The 20,000-nt window shown below is 40.4% G+C and overlaps 1 protein-coding gene across 3 annotated transcripts in view; it reads left to right on the top strand.

Annotated features, from left to right (window-relative positions):
- PRKDC (protein kinase, DNA-activated, catalytic subunit) overlaps positions 1-20,000 on the top strand; it is a 324,360-nt gene that overhangs the window by 275,783 nt on the left and 28,577 nt on the right. For all 3 annotated transcript variants that reach the window (XM_085898246.1, XM_085898245.1, XM_085898249.1), the window contains 4 exons: positions 4,511-4,721; positions 8,381-8,448; positions 8,816-9,036; positions 16,704-16,796. In XM_085898246.1, coding sequence (XP_085754372.1) covers positions 4,511-4,721; positions 8,381-8,448; positions 8,816-9,036; positions 16,704-16,796 — 593 coding nt within the window. The remainder of the gene's footprint in view (positions 1-4,510; positions 4,722-8,380; positions 8,449-8,815; positions 9,037-16,703; positions 16,797-20,000) is intronic.

Here is a 20,000-nt window from a genome sequence, read left to right as displayed (position 1 = left end):
CAATGTTCACATATTTGGGGAATACATACTGAACTAGAGGGGGAGCACTCGGTAGAGTGCAAACCTCCACCGCCAATACTGCTAGGTCACTCAAGTGAACCTGATATCCTATTCATTCAATTTGACGTCAACAGTGCTCACAGAGTTATAGTTTGCAACTTTCCCTTTTACTTTTAACTTTTACATACTCAATTCATTCGTCATAACGAGATTCCTTGAGACAGAAATTGATTTTACGTGGGTATATCCACCTGAAGTTCCAAAATCAGCCGCAATTATAATTTTGGCATGTTTTTTGTTGGAAATCACTTATAACATGTAGAAATGCAAAAAAAAAATCGAAATTTTCTTGAAAAAAATTTGCAAAATTTTTTTTCTCGAACAATTTCTTTTGGGGGGGGTGGAAATCACTTATAACATGTAGAAATGCAAAAAAAATCGAAATTTTGTTGAAAAAAAAGTTGCAAAATTTTTTTTTGGGTGGGGGGGGGGGGTTGCAAATCACTTAAAACATGTAGAAATGCAAAAAAAAAAAATTCAAATATTTTTTCAAATTGGCCGCCATAGCGGCCATATTGGATTTTGGACCAAGTCTAAAATCTAATGGCATGATCCTTGGACCAGACCTAACCTCCCCCCCCCCACCAAGTTTCGTCGAAATCCGTCGAGGAGTTTTTCCGTAATACTGTTCACAAACAAACAAACAAACAAACAGAAAGGGGTGAAAACAGTAACCTCCATCCATTTTCGATGGTGGAGGTTAATTACACAAACAGTATAACATTTAATCGTATTTAATTTATGTATAAAATATTCTACAACTGTGGACAAGTGAAAATTATCATTCGGTTGAAAATGCTATCTGATCAGTTTATGTAAACTGTACTTAAAGGTGGTTGGGGTGAAATTGAAATTGGAGCAATCAGAATTTTAAAAAAATTTGGTGAAAGATGCTTCATGTTATAAGTATGAAAAAAATAGGACAACATCAGTAATTGCATGTCAAAGAAATGGTTGAGGATGTGTTCAATACCGGATTTTTTTTACAACTAAAATGGCGACCAGTCTACCGGTCGGCCATCTTTGATCAGATCGCAAAATATAGTGATTTGCACGTGTGTGCCATTATGTACTGAGCCTGTGCCGAAATTGAGCAAAATCAGACCGTGCATGTCCGAGAAATGTTTGGGGACATGTTTAAGTAACAAAATGGCCACCAGTCAGCTATCTTGGATCTGATCTCGAAACAAAATGACCTGCAAATGTAAGCCATCATTTGTTGTCTACGTACCAAGTTTAAACAAGATCGGTAAATGCATGTCTGGGAAATGGTTGAGGACGTGTTCAACATCGGGTTTTTACAACTAAAATTGCCACCAGTTGGCCATCTTTGATTGAATCGCGAAACAAAATGATGTGCTTATGAAAACTATCATGCATTGTCTTTGTGCCAAGTTTGAACAAAATTGGTCCATTCATGTCTGAGATGTGGCTGCGATTCGAAGGACGCATGCACGGATGGATGAGACCCAATCCATAAACCCTCTAAGTCCAATGGGGGCTACAAAGGATAGAGCAAAGACAAACAACCATGTGTTGGCCACCACAGTACAGGCTTTGATTGGCCAAATGGCTTCTTCCTGCGTTGAAGTTCCTTGTAAGGGAACTCATTATACAGTTGTGGCCAAAAATATTGGCACCCTTGCACTTTTTTCAAATAGCTCACAATTTTCTCCAAAAATAAGTTGAAATTGACATAAGTATTTGGTCTCTACAATTCTTTATTTCACTGTTAATATTACAGAACATTTGTTTCTTATTCAGAACTTAATGTCCTTTTAAATGAGAAAATAAAAAGAAATTGCATTGACAAAATTATTGACACCCTCGACTTAATATTTGGTAGCACAACCTTTGGACAAAATAACTGCAGTCAAGCGCTTCCTATAGCCATGAATGGCCTTCCTACACCTCTCTACTGGCAGTTTGTCCCACTCTTGTGCAAACTGCTCCAGTTCTCCCAGATTTGAAGGGTGCCTTCTCCCGACTGCTGTTTACAGATCTCCCCACAGACGTTCAATGGGATTTAGTTCTGGACTCATTGCTGGCCACTTCAGAACAGTCCAGCATTTTGTCTTGAACCATTCCTGGATGCTTTTTGAAGTGTGTTTGGGGTCATTGTCCTGCTGCAAGACTCATGACCTTCGACGGAGACCCAGCTCTGTGACAGTGGGTTGAACATTGCGCTCCAAAATGCCTTGGTAATCTCCTGATTTCATGATGCCATGAACACATTCAAGGCACCCAGTGCCAGAGGCAGCACAGCAACCCAAAAACATCACTGAATCACCTCCATGTTTAACTGTAGGGAAGGTGTTCTTTTCTTTGAAGGCTTCATTTTCTTTTCTGTAAACATAGAGATGATGTGCTTTACCAAAAAGCTCTAATTTGGTCTCATCTGTCCACAGGACATTCTCCCAGAAGGATTTTTGCTTGTTCAGGTGTGTTTTGGCAAACTCCAGTCGGGCTTTTTTTTTTTTTTTTTTTTTTTTCTCTCTCTCTCTCTCTCTCTCTCTCTCTCTCTCTCTCTCTCTCTCTCTCTCTCTCTCTCTCTCTCTCTCTCTCTCTCTCTCTCTCTCTCTCTCTCTCTCTCTCTCTCTCTCTCTCTCTCTCTCTCTCTCTCTCTCTCTCTCTCTCTCTCTCTCTCTCTCTCTCTCTCTCCAGTGGGGTCCTCCTGGGTCTCCTACCATCGAACCCCCTTTCATTGAGTTGGCAACGGATGGTGCGTACCTTGTGTCTGAAGGTCAACTTGAATCTGTTTGGCCGTTGATCGAGGTGCTTTCTCCACCATTCAAACAATCCTTTGCTGCAATCTTCGATCAAGTTTTCTCTTGTGGCCACATCCAGAGAGGTTGGCTACAGTGCCATGGGCCTTAAACTTCTTAATAACATTGCATACGGTGGACACAGGAATATCAACGTCTCTGGAGATGGACTTTTACCCTTGAGATTGTCCATGCTTGACTACAATGTTGTGTCTGACTTCAGACAATTCTCTGGTGTCTTTCTTTTCTCCATGCTCATTGTGGTACACACAGTGACACTAAACAGCAGAATGACTTCTTTACCCGATTCTAACTTGTTGAATGAGTGATGTTTTTATATTGCAGGCACCTGCAACTCACCACAGGTGAGTTCAATTCCAAAGTAAAGGATAATCACCTGCTTGAAATCTAATAATAGCGAACAACTTCTAAAAGATGACATTAATATTGTCCAGGCCATTTTCGGATTTTTGTGTGGAAGAAGCGAAGATTTCGGAATTTTTTTCAGCTTTTTTTGTTTTGTTTCACTGCAAACCAAAGAAATACAGATGTGGATACAAAAATATATTTTAAATTTCAATAATTTTCTGAAAGAAACAGTTCGTTATTTGAAAAAAAAGTGCAAGGATGCCAATATTTTTGGCAATGACTGTATTATTATATAATTTGTGGGAATATTTGAAGGATGTGGTGTACACTGCAAATCCACAAACTCTTGGTGAATTAAAAGCAATAAATAATCAGTGACATAATCAGCAATATTCCCAAAGAAATGTGACACTTCGTGTTATAGAGAATGCTGCAAAATTTGAATTTGTTCCTACAACATAGTGGTGGACACTTCCAGCACTTCATTTTAGGTAATCAATTGTGTGGATCATGTCACGTCTTCCTGTAACATTAGGCTCCATTTACGCAAAATATTAGGTTCTGAACTGTTCTAGTTTTTAGTGTAATATGTAAATGACTTGTTAATATGAAAGAGGCAAAGCCGAGAAACCCAAAGCCAAAGCCTAGAAATTTTGGTTCCGTTACCGGCTCAAGCTTGCATTCAACATACATTGCAATAAATGAAGCCTTGCGTCTTATTTCCTTGATAGATTGCAGTCCACTATGTTTATAAGTAAATGTGGGACTTGCCATAAGTTGAAGTAATACTACGGTGACTTGAGACTTGGCTCTTGTGACTTATTGACATCTCTGCCGTTATGGTTATCACCAGGAGTTGACGGTGCAGTTACTCTATTAACAGTCGAAGTTGAAGTATTTACTGAAGTAACTGCTTATACGAGGCAGTTTTGCTTCATTTTCATCTTTTTCTGCTTTATGCTTGCATTTATAAGCACTGCTTGAATATTTTTTCATAATTTTTGTCTCCAGTTCTTCACTAAATGAACTCCCTCCCCCTCCCCCCCCCGCACTACTTCTGCGCAGCTTTTGAGAGAGGTTTCTTAAAAAATTGATAGGCAGTAACGGTAACAATTTGCAGAATTTACAGTAAAATAACTGGTTACCGGCGATTTAACAAGAACTATGGAATGCTATGGAATCAGTCTCTTCGTTATTCTACTTTTTACACATTATTGTTTCCTTGTTTGTTCTGGCTGTTTTTGCCTGAGAATGTCCATTCTACTTTATTTTAAAATTGAATTATGCTGATAATATATCTTTTGCAATGGTTTCAGAAATATGGACAAGAGCTGAAGAAAATATTTGGCACTGATGGGACAAAACTGGCTGACATGACTGTGGAAGAGTTTACAAGAAGTTATCGTGATCTCTGGATAAAAATGCAGTCTTCAACCTCAAGAGCTGAACCAGGGAATCTTAAGGAGTATTCTCCTTGGTTAAGCCAGTTTCAGCCTGGTCATGAGGGACCGCAACTTGAGATTCCAGGTAGATATGTATGCATTGTAAGAAAATGTTTTTAAAATAATGTTTTCAAACAAGAAAAACACTCGGTAGAATGCATACCTTCACCAGGCTGATCAGTTTGTTTTAGATCCACATCCAGACCGAAACCAAAATCGAATTGGCTTGTTATTCTCACATACCCAACTCATCCACCAAGTTGTGTCATAATTCAAACATAAACCTTTTGAAATACCGTACTATATACCATTTTTGGATTGATCTCTCAATTGTGAAGAATTCTAGTATTTGGATCTGAATCCGGATCTTCACCAAAATCGAATCAAACCATTTCATTATTGTCACACACCCAACCACTCCACTATGTTTCATCTGAATTTGTCCACAATGTTTTGAAATATCTTGCTATATAGCGTTTTAGGCCCTATTCTTTCAATGGTGAGGAATCGTTGATAAAATTAAAAAGTTCTCGTATCTGGATTGGGATCCAGATCTTCACCAAAATTGAATCAATTTGTCCTTGGAGTACACCAAGCCTGTCCATTAAGTTTTGCCCGAATCCATCCATAACTTTTTGAGATATCATGCTGGACATCGTTTTTGGCCCCACCTCTCAATGGTGACGAATCACTTTCAAAATTCTAATATCTGGATTCGGATCTTCGTCAAAATCGAATCAATTTGTCCTTGTCACGCACCCAATGTGTCCACCAAGTTTCAACCGACTCTGTTCTTTTGAGATATCTTGCTCACAGACAAACAGAATTGGTGGTGTTTACGTTGTGATGAGGTGTTTTGAATTATGTGGTGATGAGGTCAAGGATTTAATTACATGCATTTTGGTTAAAAAAACCTGCGGCTCTGTGGCGATTTGTGTTGAGGTGAGCAAAGCCAGCTGATCCTTACTAGGATATGTGTGTGTGTATGTATGTATGTATATATATATATATATATATATATATATATATTTTTTTTTTTTTTTTTTTAAAGATGTATATATAGATGTATATGTGATATATGTGTGATAGGATAGTACAGCAGTGCGACTCAGCATACACAGTGAATCCCTTTACGTTGGGGTTTGAAGATTTTGTGGAAGAGATGAAAGATGGTGGTGTCAGCAGCTGAGCATCACTTGTAGCTCCCTTCCTTCTGGGAGAGACGCAAGGTACACACACAGACGCCGAGCCAGATGCAGAAAAAAAGACTCAGAAAAAGGTGCAGGCAGATAACAGGCTTCTCTTCACCTAGAACTGAAGGGAACAAACAAACCCTTTACATTGCTCAGGCACAGTGAGTTGAAGTGGCCATAACCAATGCCTCATACAGGCAGCCGAGGGAGTAGCATTGGATCCTGTGAAGATGGTGAGTCGAGTTTTAATCTGCATCAACCTCTGTCTTACTGCACCTTCTACACTATTTGGAACATCCAGCATTATTTTTTTTCTCTCAGCCACAGAAGACCAAACAGCTTGGTGATGTTAGAACAATGCTGCAAAGGTACTACTGCAGAATTATAGATATTACCAAATATTTTGAACCTCCTGACATCCATAAGAGTTCACCACTTAATTGCAAAAAAACCAAAGCAACATGCAAATCGATGATGTTCACAGATTGGCATGGTGTCTGTAAAAATCGAAGAAAACCTCTCTCTCTCTCTCTCTCTCTCTCTCTCTCTCTCTCTCTCTCTCTCTCTCTCTCTCTCTCTCTCTCTCTGTCTGTCTGTCTGTCTGTCTGTCTGTCTCTCTCGTTCTCTCGTTCTCTCTCTCGTTCTCTCTCTCGTTCTCTCTCTCGTTCTGTCTCTCGTTCTGTCTCTCGTTCTGTCTCTCGTTCTGTCTCGTTCTGTCTCTCGTTCTATCTCTATCTCTATCTCTATCTCTATCTCTATCTCTATCTCTATCTCTATCTCTATCTCTATCTCTATCTCTATCTCTATCTCTATCTCTATCTCTATATCTCTCTCTCTCTCTCTCTCTCTCTCTCTCTCTCTCTCTCTCTCTCTCTCTCTCTCTCTCTCTCTCTCTCTCTCTCTCTCTCTCTCTCTCTCTCCCCTCTCTCTCTCATATCTGTAATGGCTCCCCTAATATCAGTAACTTATCTGCTCCCAAATAACTATGAAAATAGTGGAATAAATCTTTTTTATTTTATGGCGTACATGCCAAATAAATATACATGCTCAAACAGTTCATTAAATTGAGACACATCTCTGCTTGGTCACTGTAATAGCCAGTTTATTTTTACAATAAGTCCTCATTTTACCTCGAGGATGGAAAGTTCAACCTGAAGTGAAACGGCGTAAAGCGAATGGTTCAATGCCTGGGGAGTTTTTTGGCCAATATTTTCACTACTAAATCTTTTTTTTTTGTGCGCATGTGTGTTTATGCGCACGTGCTTGTTTGTCATGCTACCCCTCCAAAAGTTCCTGGCCGATTACATATAGACTTGCTGCATAGGATCAGCATGACCCCAATTAGTGTATGTAGGGGTGTTTTTATCCTTGCTAGGGAACTTTGGGAGTGGGGGAAGGAGGTGGGGATGCACATTCTCCACGTACATGTGTATCGTGTAGTGCCCCTCCAGGTGGGAGAGGGTATTACGGGTCCCACCCTTTGCAGTGCCGTATTCCTGTTCCCACGTTTTCCAGTGCAGTGAGGTGTTTGGATTCACCCAGCGAGAGGTAGTTTGAATTGCAAGTTTGAGTCAGGATAATAACACAACCCCATTGCCACTCCTGTGGAGAGCGGGTGCTTCTGTTACTGTATATAATAATCAGGTATAATAAATATTTAAATAATAAAACAGTAGATCGCGAGGTACTTAAAATACAAATAAATATGTTGATTGAGATATTATAACACTCACCACCGATGATTGCCAATTTTTATTTTGGAGGGTGGTTGAGCTACCGAGATGGAGAGAGGGATGGAGAGAGATTATATAATGTGCATATACATATACATACTGAGATGAAAGGGCAAGATTGTTTTTGTGCACTCTCTCTAATTTTTCTGCATTAACAGAAATTGTTCACACCATCGTAGGAGGGATGCCAAGCGCTCGTCCAATCTCAACTGGCATTCTGCATTGTCCAAATGCTTTTAACACGTCTCGTTTACCCTAAAGGGTGATACTTTTACGTGTTGTTTTTCTACCAGCAAAACCAATAGCACTTCCTGGGCCTTTACCAAATACTTTCAGAGTGGTTGCGATCGAAAATGAATAAAAACACCTATTGTAAGGTACAACGTTCAAACAGTTCTCAATGGTGGAGGTATGGAGGCAGATTGAGTGATCATGAGGCGGAAGGATGTTGTGATACATCGTGAGTCACTCCAACAAACATAAGCGACTAACACTAGTCTGCCTGTCCTTCATTCTTTAAAAACAACGTACAAGTGAATCAATGACAAGTTATCATGGATTTGTTCCGCTATTCAGGAGTGACATGTAAAGCAGGGCCTAATTGTACCGAGCTAGTGTCTCTGACTAATGAAAGAACTTGAAATATATCGTATTGAGAATGTGGGGTTACAGAATCATGAGACAAGAACTCGTATTGGAATGCCAAACGTGTTAACACATGGTCATTTCATTTGTTTGCCATCACAGCATTACACTGTCTTGTTTCAATCTTTAACTTTCAATCTTCAAACTGCTTGTCGTGTTTTTTTTTTTAACAGGACAGTACACTGGCCACAGTAAACCTCAACCAGAGTACCATGTCAAGATCACTGGGTTTGATGAGAGGGTAAGTTAATTGCTGCATGGGTCAATGCATCTTTGAAGATAAAAAAAAAACATGTTAATGCTCGACTTTAGTCTTTAAGAAGTTAATTGCTTCCCATGATACGATGACATTATCCTTACATCAACATTGCATTGCAGTTGCGTTATCAAATTTATAAACCAGATTTTAAATAATAGACTCAATTGTGACTTTTTTTTCTTCTTCTGTTTTTTACCCTGCTTATCGTGTTTTGGTAAAATTGTTTCTTTTGTTTACAAAACCTCTTGCCCTTTTGCAACATTTATGTAAAATACATCGTTTGCCTTATTTGCATGTTGTGGTGACATTCAGTGACCTCCAATCAAAGTAGTGATTTTGGTTTCTTCAGGTACAGATCATGAACTCCATCAGAAAGCCCAAGTGCCTGGTGCTTCGTGGAGATGATGAACGCGAGCACAAATTCCTGGTGAAAGGTGGTGAGGATCTGAGACAAGACCAGAGGATCCAGCAACTTCTTGGGATCATGAATAACACATTGGGTTGCTCAGCAAGTGCCACAATTGGTGGCTTGCCACTCATCACTTATACTGTGATCCCACTAACTACCAGGTGCAATAAACTGTTGTTATCTCACGTGCGTGAAACAAAAAGCAGGGTTAAGCAATCGGTTCATCTGTCTGTCTACAGACGTCAGTCTATGATCAAGGAACTACTTAATTTCAATTGAATTCTATATTTTGAACACTAAAGAACACGAATCAGAACGTGAATCGGAACACGAACCGACAGCTTAGCATTATTTTAGCTCTGAACTTGGCAAACTGTACGGAATCTCGTCCCGATCTTGTATGTGCAGAGAGGTTTAATGTAATTGGTTTACTCTGTCTACCTGTCTGGCAGTCAAACAAAATTGAAAATCATTCCAAACAGGAAACTTACTGTTTTTAGCGACGACATAAAGGGCACAAACACCAGGCACGAAGAACTAATTTAACGTTTTAAATAAGGCAGTGTAAAAGATGGTGCAATGATGGCGGTAAACTTCGGAAAAAAAAAGTTATTTTGTTTTTTAGCCTTTAAAATCTTTATAATCATTTAAATTGAATTATATACTTGAACATTGCAGAACACAAATCACCTTCTTTCCACTTTCAAAAACCTCCAGTTTAGCAATATTTGGACAAAATATTACACCATCTTACACCATCTCGACCAATCAAATTTGCCTCTCACACTCTCAGTCAGGGTGGTGGAATATCGAGTTTCAGACAAAATTGCTGCTCGTAAGAAATATAGATTGTGCTCGAAACGCAAAGCAAGAGTTTAAAATCCCATTCTCATTTCCTTTGTTGTATTTTGGGGGTGGGGGGATGGGCGTTGTTTTGGTGTTAGGGTACCAAGCCTACAAGTCTGGGTACCCTATTTTTTTTCTTGTTTATTTATTATTTTTCTTATTCCGCCGGAGATTTGGGGTTTTTTTCGATTTCAAATTCATTTTCTCGGCAACCGTAAGGCCGTTTGACATGAACTATTCACCATAATATGTAACCTTTTGAGAAGCATATTTAATTGATAATTATGACATCATAGGTCATGTGGTATGGGTGCCATTTTTGAAAAGACTAAAAATCTTTGACCTCTGTTGCTCCAAAACCGCACGATGTAAAAAATTGAAACTTGACCAAAATGTTCCCCAAGCGATGGTTGTACAAGTTTGTTCAGGAATAAATGATAGGTCACATGATTTGGCAGCCGTATTGGATTGAAGAAAAATATTTAATAATGTTCTCTCTGGAACCACTTATCCTATCGAAGTAAGACTTTGCAACTATCATTCAAGTTTCGTGTTGTATCGAAGCCGGACGTCTTGGTACCAGGTCATCACTGCCAGCAGTTATAAAGTAGCAGTTCTAATTTTGTTTGTTTTACATTTAACACGATACAACGTCAAAAGGAATAGTTTTATGCATTAAAAGAGGATGGGAGGAAATGCAGAGGAACGGTCTATCCAGCCCAACATGTCTGTGTTGTTTCTCCATCCCACTCCAGTGAATTTTTTTTAGATCCTCGTGGAGGATCTCTAAGTCTTACTCACGTTGTTGTTCTTGTGGACTTTTTTGTTTCACAGCCTACAGTTTTCATCAAAACTTCCTGAAACTTGACATGTATATGTAAAAATACCCTGCGCAGACAGTAACCATCTCCGATTTTGAAAATTCCTCCGAGAAAAAAAGTTATGACGTCAAAATATCTCCGCTAATGGAAATCGCCTAAAAAATTATCTCCGAAACTAGGCAAGCTTTTTGAATTCTGTTTGCGGGAATCGAACAGGGCATTAGCAGAGATGAATTACCGCACATATGATACATCACTATGACATCATATAAATTTTTATGATGTCATTCCTAATTTTTGACATTTGTTTCACCACCCAGAGTTTTCATCGGATCTTCATGAAAAGTGCCATGTATATGCGGAAAGCCCACGCGCAGGCAGTAACCATCTCCGATTTTGGAAATTCTTCCTAGAAAAAAAAGTTGACGTCATAATATCGCCGCTAATGGAAATCGCCGATACCATTATCTCCGAAACTAGGCAAGCTGTTTGAATGTTGTTTGCGGGAATCAAGCTGGGCATTAGCACAGAAAATTTATCGCAAACCTGATACATCACAATGACGTCATATTCGTTTTTATGACGTCATCATTAAGAGGACGAGGATCTTAGCTCATTCGAGCTTGTTTAGATACTAGATAATGGACAGAAAATTACAAGCCAATACAAGAAAATTACAAGCCAAGGAAGGAGGTTTCAGGAGTGCTTTGTGATAGAAAGATGCAGATGAGACTGAAGGGAAAGGTGCACAGGACGGTGGTGAGGCCGGCGCTGTTGTACGGCGTGGAAACAAGGCCGATGATAAGGTGGGAGCAAAGATTAGATGTGACTGCGATGAGGATGCTTCGATGGTTCTATGGTGTATCGCTTGAAGACCATGTGAGGAACAAATGCATCCGAGGAACTGTGAAGGTGGTTGAAGCATCTGAGAAGGTATAGGGAAGTAGATTGAGATGGTATGGCATGTAATGAGAAGCAATGAATAGTATGTGGGAAGAAGGATGATGAGAATGATACCACCTGGAAAGAAGGTGGAGCAGACCGAAGAGGAGATGGAGTAATTGTGTGGAAGCGGGCATGAAGGAGAAAGGTGTGGATAAAAATGGGTATACGATCGACCCAAATGGTGGCGCATGATCAGTGTCAGTGACCCCATTTGAAGTTGGCTAATAATGCTGCAGAAGAAGAAGGAGAAGAAGAAAATAACGGGCAGAAAAATACAAGTTTTAACATGGACTTAACTTCCGTCAAAATCAGAATAAATCACACTGACATGCACATGGGGTAAATTAATCAAAGGTCAAACGAGCAGTTGACACGTTAAAAAACAATTGGTTTAGACTGACAAGACTTTCACCATTTTTAAGATTCCCCAATTACTACTCTGGTCCACCTGTCCTTCCCAACATTTTTTAAAAATAAAAGCATTGTTACTCTTTCCTTACTTTTACTCACCTCTCTTTCAAAACTGGCAGCTCTACCAAAGTGCAAAGAGCAGCTTTCTCAGGTAATGGTCCTCATCTGACTCAATTGTGCTGCTGGTGCAAGTTGAGTGAGGGTTAACTTGATTCATTTCCTTATTTTGCTCATATTTTAAAACTTTATTCTCACCAAAGCACCTTGTTTACACAATACCCTACTCGTATTCAAAGTTTCTCTTGCAATTTATAAGATTATCAAACTTTTGTTGTGACTTATCAAACTGCAATTGTAAGTCTGAGTTATAGTGTGAGCCCATCAAAACCCCCTTCAGTCATCTTGCTGATTTTTCACGATTTTCTCCTCAAAAATTGTCATTGTTGAGAAAAAGACACATCTGAGACAAAATAAAATTGGGGATGGAAAGAAAGGGTTAAATACTCTCGCTTACAGTTGATTTTAGTAATTCAAATGCTGCAAATTTTTTTCTTTTCATTTTTTTTAAAATATATCTATGGACATAATATAACGGTGTCTGTCCCTTTTTTGTCGAGCACGATTGCTGTCTCCTCTCTAAGCAATTTGTCAATTATGCTTACAAAGTTTGGTGATTATGTACAATGTCTCAATCGTCTGATTACTGCATCTAAATTAATTTCTAACTACAGTCAAAGCTCGTTACTATGCCACCTCGCTTCTATGCCACTCTCGCTATTATACCACTTTTGCTCGGTCCCGACAAAATTCAATACAAAATAAATTTACTATGCCACCCCCTACTCTCGCTACCATGCCACTACTGTGTGACTGTTAAAAGGCACGAGTCGTGAAAAAGTCTGTATTGCGCAGTGCTCGATTATCACACTCACGTCCAAAGGCGAGCGACAGACTACAGTCCAGCTGCGCACAACATAACTCAATACGTACGCGCATAGTCAGACTGTGTCAAAACACGCGATTCTTCTCCCCGATGCCAGCCACAACAAGCCAATCACAACACGCACAACGAGACACAAAAAAGCGCGAGCACACACACAGACACGCAGGCACACGTACAACAGACATCATTTTTTTTCAAATTCAGCCCATAATGTCAGCTCAGAAACGCAAAGCGAACCGACTTTACGCTGAGGGAGAAGAAGGAGATCATCGATGCCGCGAAGAAGGAGCCGAATCAGTCCAAGTTGGCCAGGGAGATTAGCAAGAAATGGGGCGTCGAAGTTAAGAGAACCACCATGAAGGGTATTCTCAGCAAGAAGGATGCAATCGAGGCTGCAATCAAAGCTGGATTTCCATCGAAGCGCATGAAGTTGGCCGCAGGCTCACGACCCGAAGCTTGATGAGGAGTGCTCATGTGGCTGAAGCAATCAGAGGACAGAATGTGCCTGTCAGCGGCAATCTGATCAAGGAGAAGGCGATGAAACTGGCGAGCTGATGCACATCCCAGACTTCATGGCGAGCGACGGTTGGTTGGGCAATTTCAAGAAGCACCACGGCATCACGTTCAAGACAGTGCAGAGGCGAAGCTGGAGCGGTGGATTCGCAATCCCCTTCTTGAGTGGCAACAACAGGTTCTCCGGCCCTTACTCAGGCAGTTCTCCGCAGACGACGTCTTCAACCTGGACGAGACTGGACTCTTCTGGCAGCTGCTTCTGAACAAGACCATGGCTTTCAGGGAGAGCGGTGTACTGGAGGAAAGAAAAGCAAGCAAAGGATCACTATTCTGGTTGGGGCAAACATGAGCGGCAGCGAGAAGTTCCCTCTTCTGGTGATTGGCAATTCCAAGAAACCCCGTGCCTTCAAGAACAAAGAGATCCGGTCAAGTACAAGGCGGGAACTCCCGAAGGCGTGGATGACGGCGGAGCTTTTCGAGGAGATGTTGCGTGCGTGGGGACGGACGGAGTCGGCCAGCAGGGATGCAGAGTGCTGGTCTGTCTCGATAACTTCTCTGGCCACCCTCCCGAGCTCGAGCTGAACAACATCCAACTGGTCTTCTTCCCACCCAACACGACAGCCAATTCGCAACCAATGGATCAGGGAATCATATAGAACCTCAAGCGCCACTACAAGAAGCTCCTGCTATGCCGCCGGCTTGAGGCCATAGACGAGGGAAAGGAGTTCAAGTTCACGTTGCTCGACGATCTACACGTCGCCCGGCGTGCTTGGGAGCAGGTCGGCAAGTCGACGATCAGGAACTGTTTCGCGAAGGCCAAGTTCATCGAAGAGGAGATCCAAACTGAGCCACAGGATGCGGAGCTGCCCGACATCTGGGAAGCTCTGCCTGCCGAGGAAAAGATGCACGAGAACGAGGAGATCGAGCTGTCTGACTTTCTCGAAGCCGACGAGCGCCTCGCGACTGGCGGGTATTTCACGCTGGAGGAGATTCTGTGCAGTGAGGAGCCGGTGGAAAGCGAAGATGACGAGGTAACTGTCGAGGAGGAAATCGTTCCGTTCGAGGAAGCCCAGCGCGCTTGTAGCACCGTCCGGAAGTTCATGCAGCAGAGAAGCGGGAAGCCCGGTGTGATGCAAGCGTGCAATCGGCTAGACAACGAGATGCACGAGATCCGCCGAAAGAAGATGCGCCAGCCGACGATTCTTGAAAGCTTTGTGTGTCGTGAATTTCTCGCCATGCCATATGTTGGTGTGTGAACTCTGTTAGTGTGTGTATGTTCTCCGTTCGCTGAGTTTATACAACAGTCATGCCTTTTACTTGCTGGAATAAATTTTGTCTAAAGATTAACTACAGATGGGTAACTTGAGAAAATAAGGCCGTTTTTACAAAATCTCGTTACTATGCCACTCTCGCTACTATGCCACTTTTGCTCGGTCCCGACGGGTGGCATAGTAACGAGCTTTGACTGTATTCCATTCAGCCCAGCTGAAAGTTAGACCTTAGGCAAAGGTTTGCTATGCTGGCACAGCATTTCGGCCCATGATGCTTTAAGCCCAACTCTCACGGGGTGGTTATTGTTGTTGTTCGATGATGTTCCTCCCATCTAATCAAATGTCATTCCATCCCATCAGCCACTCATGACAGGTATATCCAAGAGTTATTAATAAAGACAAAACTAGAAGGGTATGGGAGAGCGCATACCTCCGCCCCGTAATGCCTGATCCATGATAACATATCGGGCCCAATACATTTTTGAAATATCGTGCTATATATCGTTTTTGAGCCCTATCTTTCAATGGTGAAGCATCACGAAAAAATTATCACATCCGGATCTTCACCAAAATTGAATCATTTCTTCCTTGTCACACACCCAACATATCCACCAAGTTTCATCCAAACCCGTCCAAAAATATTTATTACCTCCGCCACTGAAGGTGAAGGTTTTCACCCCTTTCTGTCTGTCTTTGTTACTTGCAAAATCGAAGATTTTTCAAGTATATTGGTTAGTCGATTTTGTTATCCTCGGTGTCTGTCTGTCTGTTTATCACCTACAGGTCCTTGGATCTCATGTAGAGAAATTTCTATGGTGTTTGTGTGGGCATGATGGGCTGAATGGCCTCCTCCTGTGTTAGATTTCCTTGTATTTCCTTGAAAGGTCAAACTTCTAAAATCATCAAATTTCATCCGAAATATCGTCAATTTTCATCCGATTAACTTGAAAGTTGAACAGGATTTGCGCAGTCCATCACTGAATTGGGAAAGCAACTATTTTTGAGGTCAAAAGATCCAAGGTCATACTTCTAAAATCATCAAATTTCATCTGAACAATCGTCAGTTTCCATCTGATTAACCTGAAAATTAAACACAATTGCAGAGCGCATCACTGAATTAGGAAACCAACGATTTTGAGGTCGAAAGGTCAAAGGTCAACTCAAGGTCAAACTTCTAAAATCAATTTCAATGTAAAAAAATAATATTCATCCGATGAACCTGAGCTTTGATTAATATTGTCAATTTTAATGAAATGGACAAGTTGAAATGAAATGGACAAGCCATGTGTCCATGGCAACCTTTCGAGAGGGGGTGGATTTTGCAAGTATCGTGCTCTGAACAACGTCTTTTTCTTGTTTGTTTGTTTGTGTGCAGGATATCTCAAAAAGTTGTGGACAGGTTGGGTGTGTGACAATGATGAACTGATTAGATTTTGGTGAGGATCCGGATCCGGATACGACGACTAGAATTTTTTTTTAGCGATTCTTCACCATTGAGAGATGGGGCCAAAAACGATATATAGCACGATATCTCAAAAAGTTGTGGACTGATTCGGACGAAACTTGGTGGACAGGTTGGGCGTGTGGTGAGGACGAATTGATTTGCTTTTGGTGAAGATCCGAATCCGGATCTGCAGACGAAAATTATTTCATTTTCAAAGTGATTCTTCACCATTGAGAGATCGGGCCAAAAACAAGAGAGTACTGTGGGCATGATATTTCTAAAATGTAATGGGCCCGATATGTTCTCATGGATCAGGCAATACGTGGCAGATGGATGCGCTCTACCGAGTGTCCTTCTAGTTTTTCTTATTTTTACAGTTTCCTCATCTCATGTCCTTATTGACAGATTGTTTCACATGAACAAATGTGTCTGTGAGAATGCGTGCATTATTTTTGTCATCGTCTTGGACATGGTAGCCTGACTCTCTTAACACAATTTCTTATTTTCCTTCACAACTCTGCTTGGAAATATAAATGAGGAAAGCTGATAAAACATTTGGGCAAGACGAGTGAGAAAACCACTAATAATGTAAGGGCATCGAGATAAATGGTGCTTTGTGGGAACTTTTTTGCAGGCTGGGGCTGATCCAATGGCTGGAGAACACATGTCCGCTGAAGGAGATCCTCCGAAAGAACATGAGCAATGTTCAGCAGGCGAAGTACACCAGGTTTGTTATTTGCTTGCACGTGTGAGTGGCCTCATGATAATGGCTATGGAATGATTTTTCAACAAGCAATAAGTTTGAATTTGAGTGAAAGCAGAAATGTGTTGGACATGGAGTCTGATGAACTGGAAATCAATCTTGTTCCAAGAGATTTGTCTTGTCGCTATTTGTTCACTCATGATTTTGAGTTTCCAATGGGTGCAGGGCAGGAACTGTGGGTGAAAAGTAAAATATCTGAACCTTTCATGTCTTTGGCTCACAACACTTGGAATCCAGATTCACCTTCCATGTGCCATTTGTGTTTGTCATTGAATCTACTAATGTCCTTAAAATTCACGTGAAAAGTACACTGATGTCTACTGATGTCTACTTATGTCTTTGTCCTGCATGTGATATGTGTGCAAGCTCCTCCATGAGCCTGAGATTCACCGTAAAAATATAATATATCCACAGGTTGAGTCAAAAGTCCAGAAACATAGGAAAGTTTGTTTTGTTTTTGGAAGCCATTGCCCACCTTTTCCAAATATTGAATAAAGCCATTGTCCACTTTCGTTCCTTTCTCCATATTCACGACTCACCATAACTTTCATTTTATTAATCTGTATATCTATCGATATGTATTTATTTATTTCTTTATCTATCTATAACTACTCATCTGTCAATTTATAAATAGGAGGCAGATTAAATAGACAGATGGCCTCCCCTTCCCCATTCTTTTTGAAGTCCTCAACTCCCCCTTCCCCCAAATCCTCACCCCTCCAAAGCCTCAATCCACCTCTCCCAACTCTGTCCCCTCTCTGGCCCCACCCCATATCTCTGTCCTACCCTCCCCCTTTCTTCTTCAAGTCCTCAACTCTCCCCACCCCCACAAACCCCAAGTGTCTGCAACCCTCCTCTCCCAACCCAAAGTCCACCCACACTCCCAACTCCTTAATCTCCCTCTCCCAACTCTCTGCACCCCCCCTCCCCCTCCCAACTCTGTGCCCTTCCCACCCCAACTCTCTCTCCTCTCCTTCCCCTTTCTTCCTGTTGTTAACAACGCTCATGTTCCAATTTATTTGTTTTTTAATTAGGAAAACTTTTAATTCACAGTCTCACGAGATTCCGTCATCTTGCGATTCCTCAGTAAAAATAGTGGACAAGATAAATTGTTTTAAAAAAAAACATATAACGTCATTTATAATGGAAAAAAACAACATTCAACCAGAACTCCTCAGACAAAGACATTTATAACGATATGGGTTTTATGGTCCCTGGTTGAGTAGTTTAGGAGAAAAGCAACGGATCGACAGAAAAATAAATAAACGAACAAACAAACAAGAAGACGTCGTGCATAGCACGATACTTGCAAAATCCATAAAACAAATTTGACATCAAAAATAATTGGTTGTTGAATTGAATGACCAAATGTGCAAATCCTCTTCAAATTTCAAGTCAATCGGATAAAAATTGAGGATTTTAGAATTCGCACCTTAGTTGTTGACCTTTGGCTTATGTTGACCTTTGGCCTAGGTTGACCTCAAAAATAATTGGCAGGTTGTATTCAGTGACCTGAAATAGAAATCCTCTTCAAATTTTAAGTCAATCGGATGAAAATTGTGGTTTTAGAAATCTCACCAAAGTTGTTGACCTTTGACCTTTTGACCTAAAAAAAAAAGGCTTCTTCCTTCTGACAAACTCTACCATATGGTGAAGTTTTATGAAGATTGGTTTAAAATTGTGACCTGAAGGCGATAAACAGACAGACAGACAGACAGAATAACAAAATCGACGAACCAATCTACTTGAAAATCTAAAAACCAATATTTGCCAAATAAACAGGAATTTGGCAATTTTGAAAATTTTACCCATAACATATATTCCACATGATATGCATAACAAATTTGGCTTGTACTTTTTCTAATTGTGGCCTTGTCGGTGTTTTGCATGTTTCGGATGGCCTTGACCTTGACCTTTGACTAATGTTGACCACAATTTACTCAAATATGCTGCACATACATCCAAATAAGCTACTTAAGTTTCAATTTGATATCTTGAAAAATTATTGAGGTATGGTTATAATAAGTTCACAAAAAGTCCCATTTGATTATAATGGGTTAAAATTGATGCCATGGCAACCATTGACATGTCAAAATGGCTAAATCGATCGTTCTGATTTTGTTGAACCAATTCTCTGACCAAATATGCAAATCCTGTTCAAACCTGAAGTTAATATGATTTTGGATAACCAGGGACCTTAATGTGGATGAAAATTTATGATTTTATGTGATCTTGACTTTTTTGATGTCAAAATATGCTTCATTGACCCAACTTGCAAACCCTGTTCATTTTTCAAGTCTGATGAAAATTGATGATTTTATGCAACCTTGACCTTTGACCCTTTGAGCTTTTGCCCTCAATAATAATATCCTTCTCGGTTTTGATTGTTGAACCCATTCAGTGACCCAATATACAAATTCTGTTCAAACGAGCAGTTACCCACCCATCGGGTGGGTGAGATTGCATAGTATTTGCTGAAAAAAGTATAGTTTGTATATTGCGAGAAGATGGGGGTTTTTGGGTCTAAGGATTCTAACAGGGTCTATAGAGTCTATAGGATCGGCTGGATCAAAGGGGTCTTATGGGTCTTTGGGGATGACTGGGTCTTAGAGTTCTAAAGGGCGGAACGGGGTCTTAGGACTCTATAGGGTCGAAAGGATGTAAATCTCTAATGGCATCTAAAGGGACTAAAATGTCTAAAGGGTCTTCTAAGGTCTCGGGTCTCCTAAACTCATAACATGTGTGTATATATACATATATAGATAGACTCAATAGATTCCATTGTGCCTGATGAATCCGGCCGTGAAGCCGGCGAAACGTTGCCTGAGACCGGGTCTGCTCTCACTTTTTTGCTCAAATTAGCGGAGTCGATCTCGTTTTTTACTTTTGGTTGGAAGTGCCTTCTTCTTTCAAAAAATAAATAAATAAAAGTATATATATATATATATATATATATATATATATATATATATATATATATATATATGTATATATATATATATATATATCTATATATATATATATATATATGTATATATATATATATATATATATACGTATACACATAGATACATATACGCACGCACAGATACACACACACACACACACACACACACACACACACACACACACACACACACACATACATACATGTACACACACACAAAC

The sequence above is a fragment of the Eptatretus burgeri genome, chromosome 10, assembly GCF_056783735.1.
Source record: "Eptatretus burgeri isolate ZD-2024b chromosome 10, Ebu_testis_v1, whole genome shotgun sequence".
Lineage (NCBI taxonomy): Eukaryota > Metazoa > Chordata > Myxini > Myxiniformes > Myxinidae > Eptatretus > Eptatretus burgeri.
Note: the sequence above shows the minus strand (reverse complement) of the source record. Positions and strands in the feature narration are given on the sequence as shown.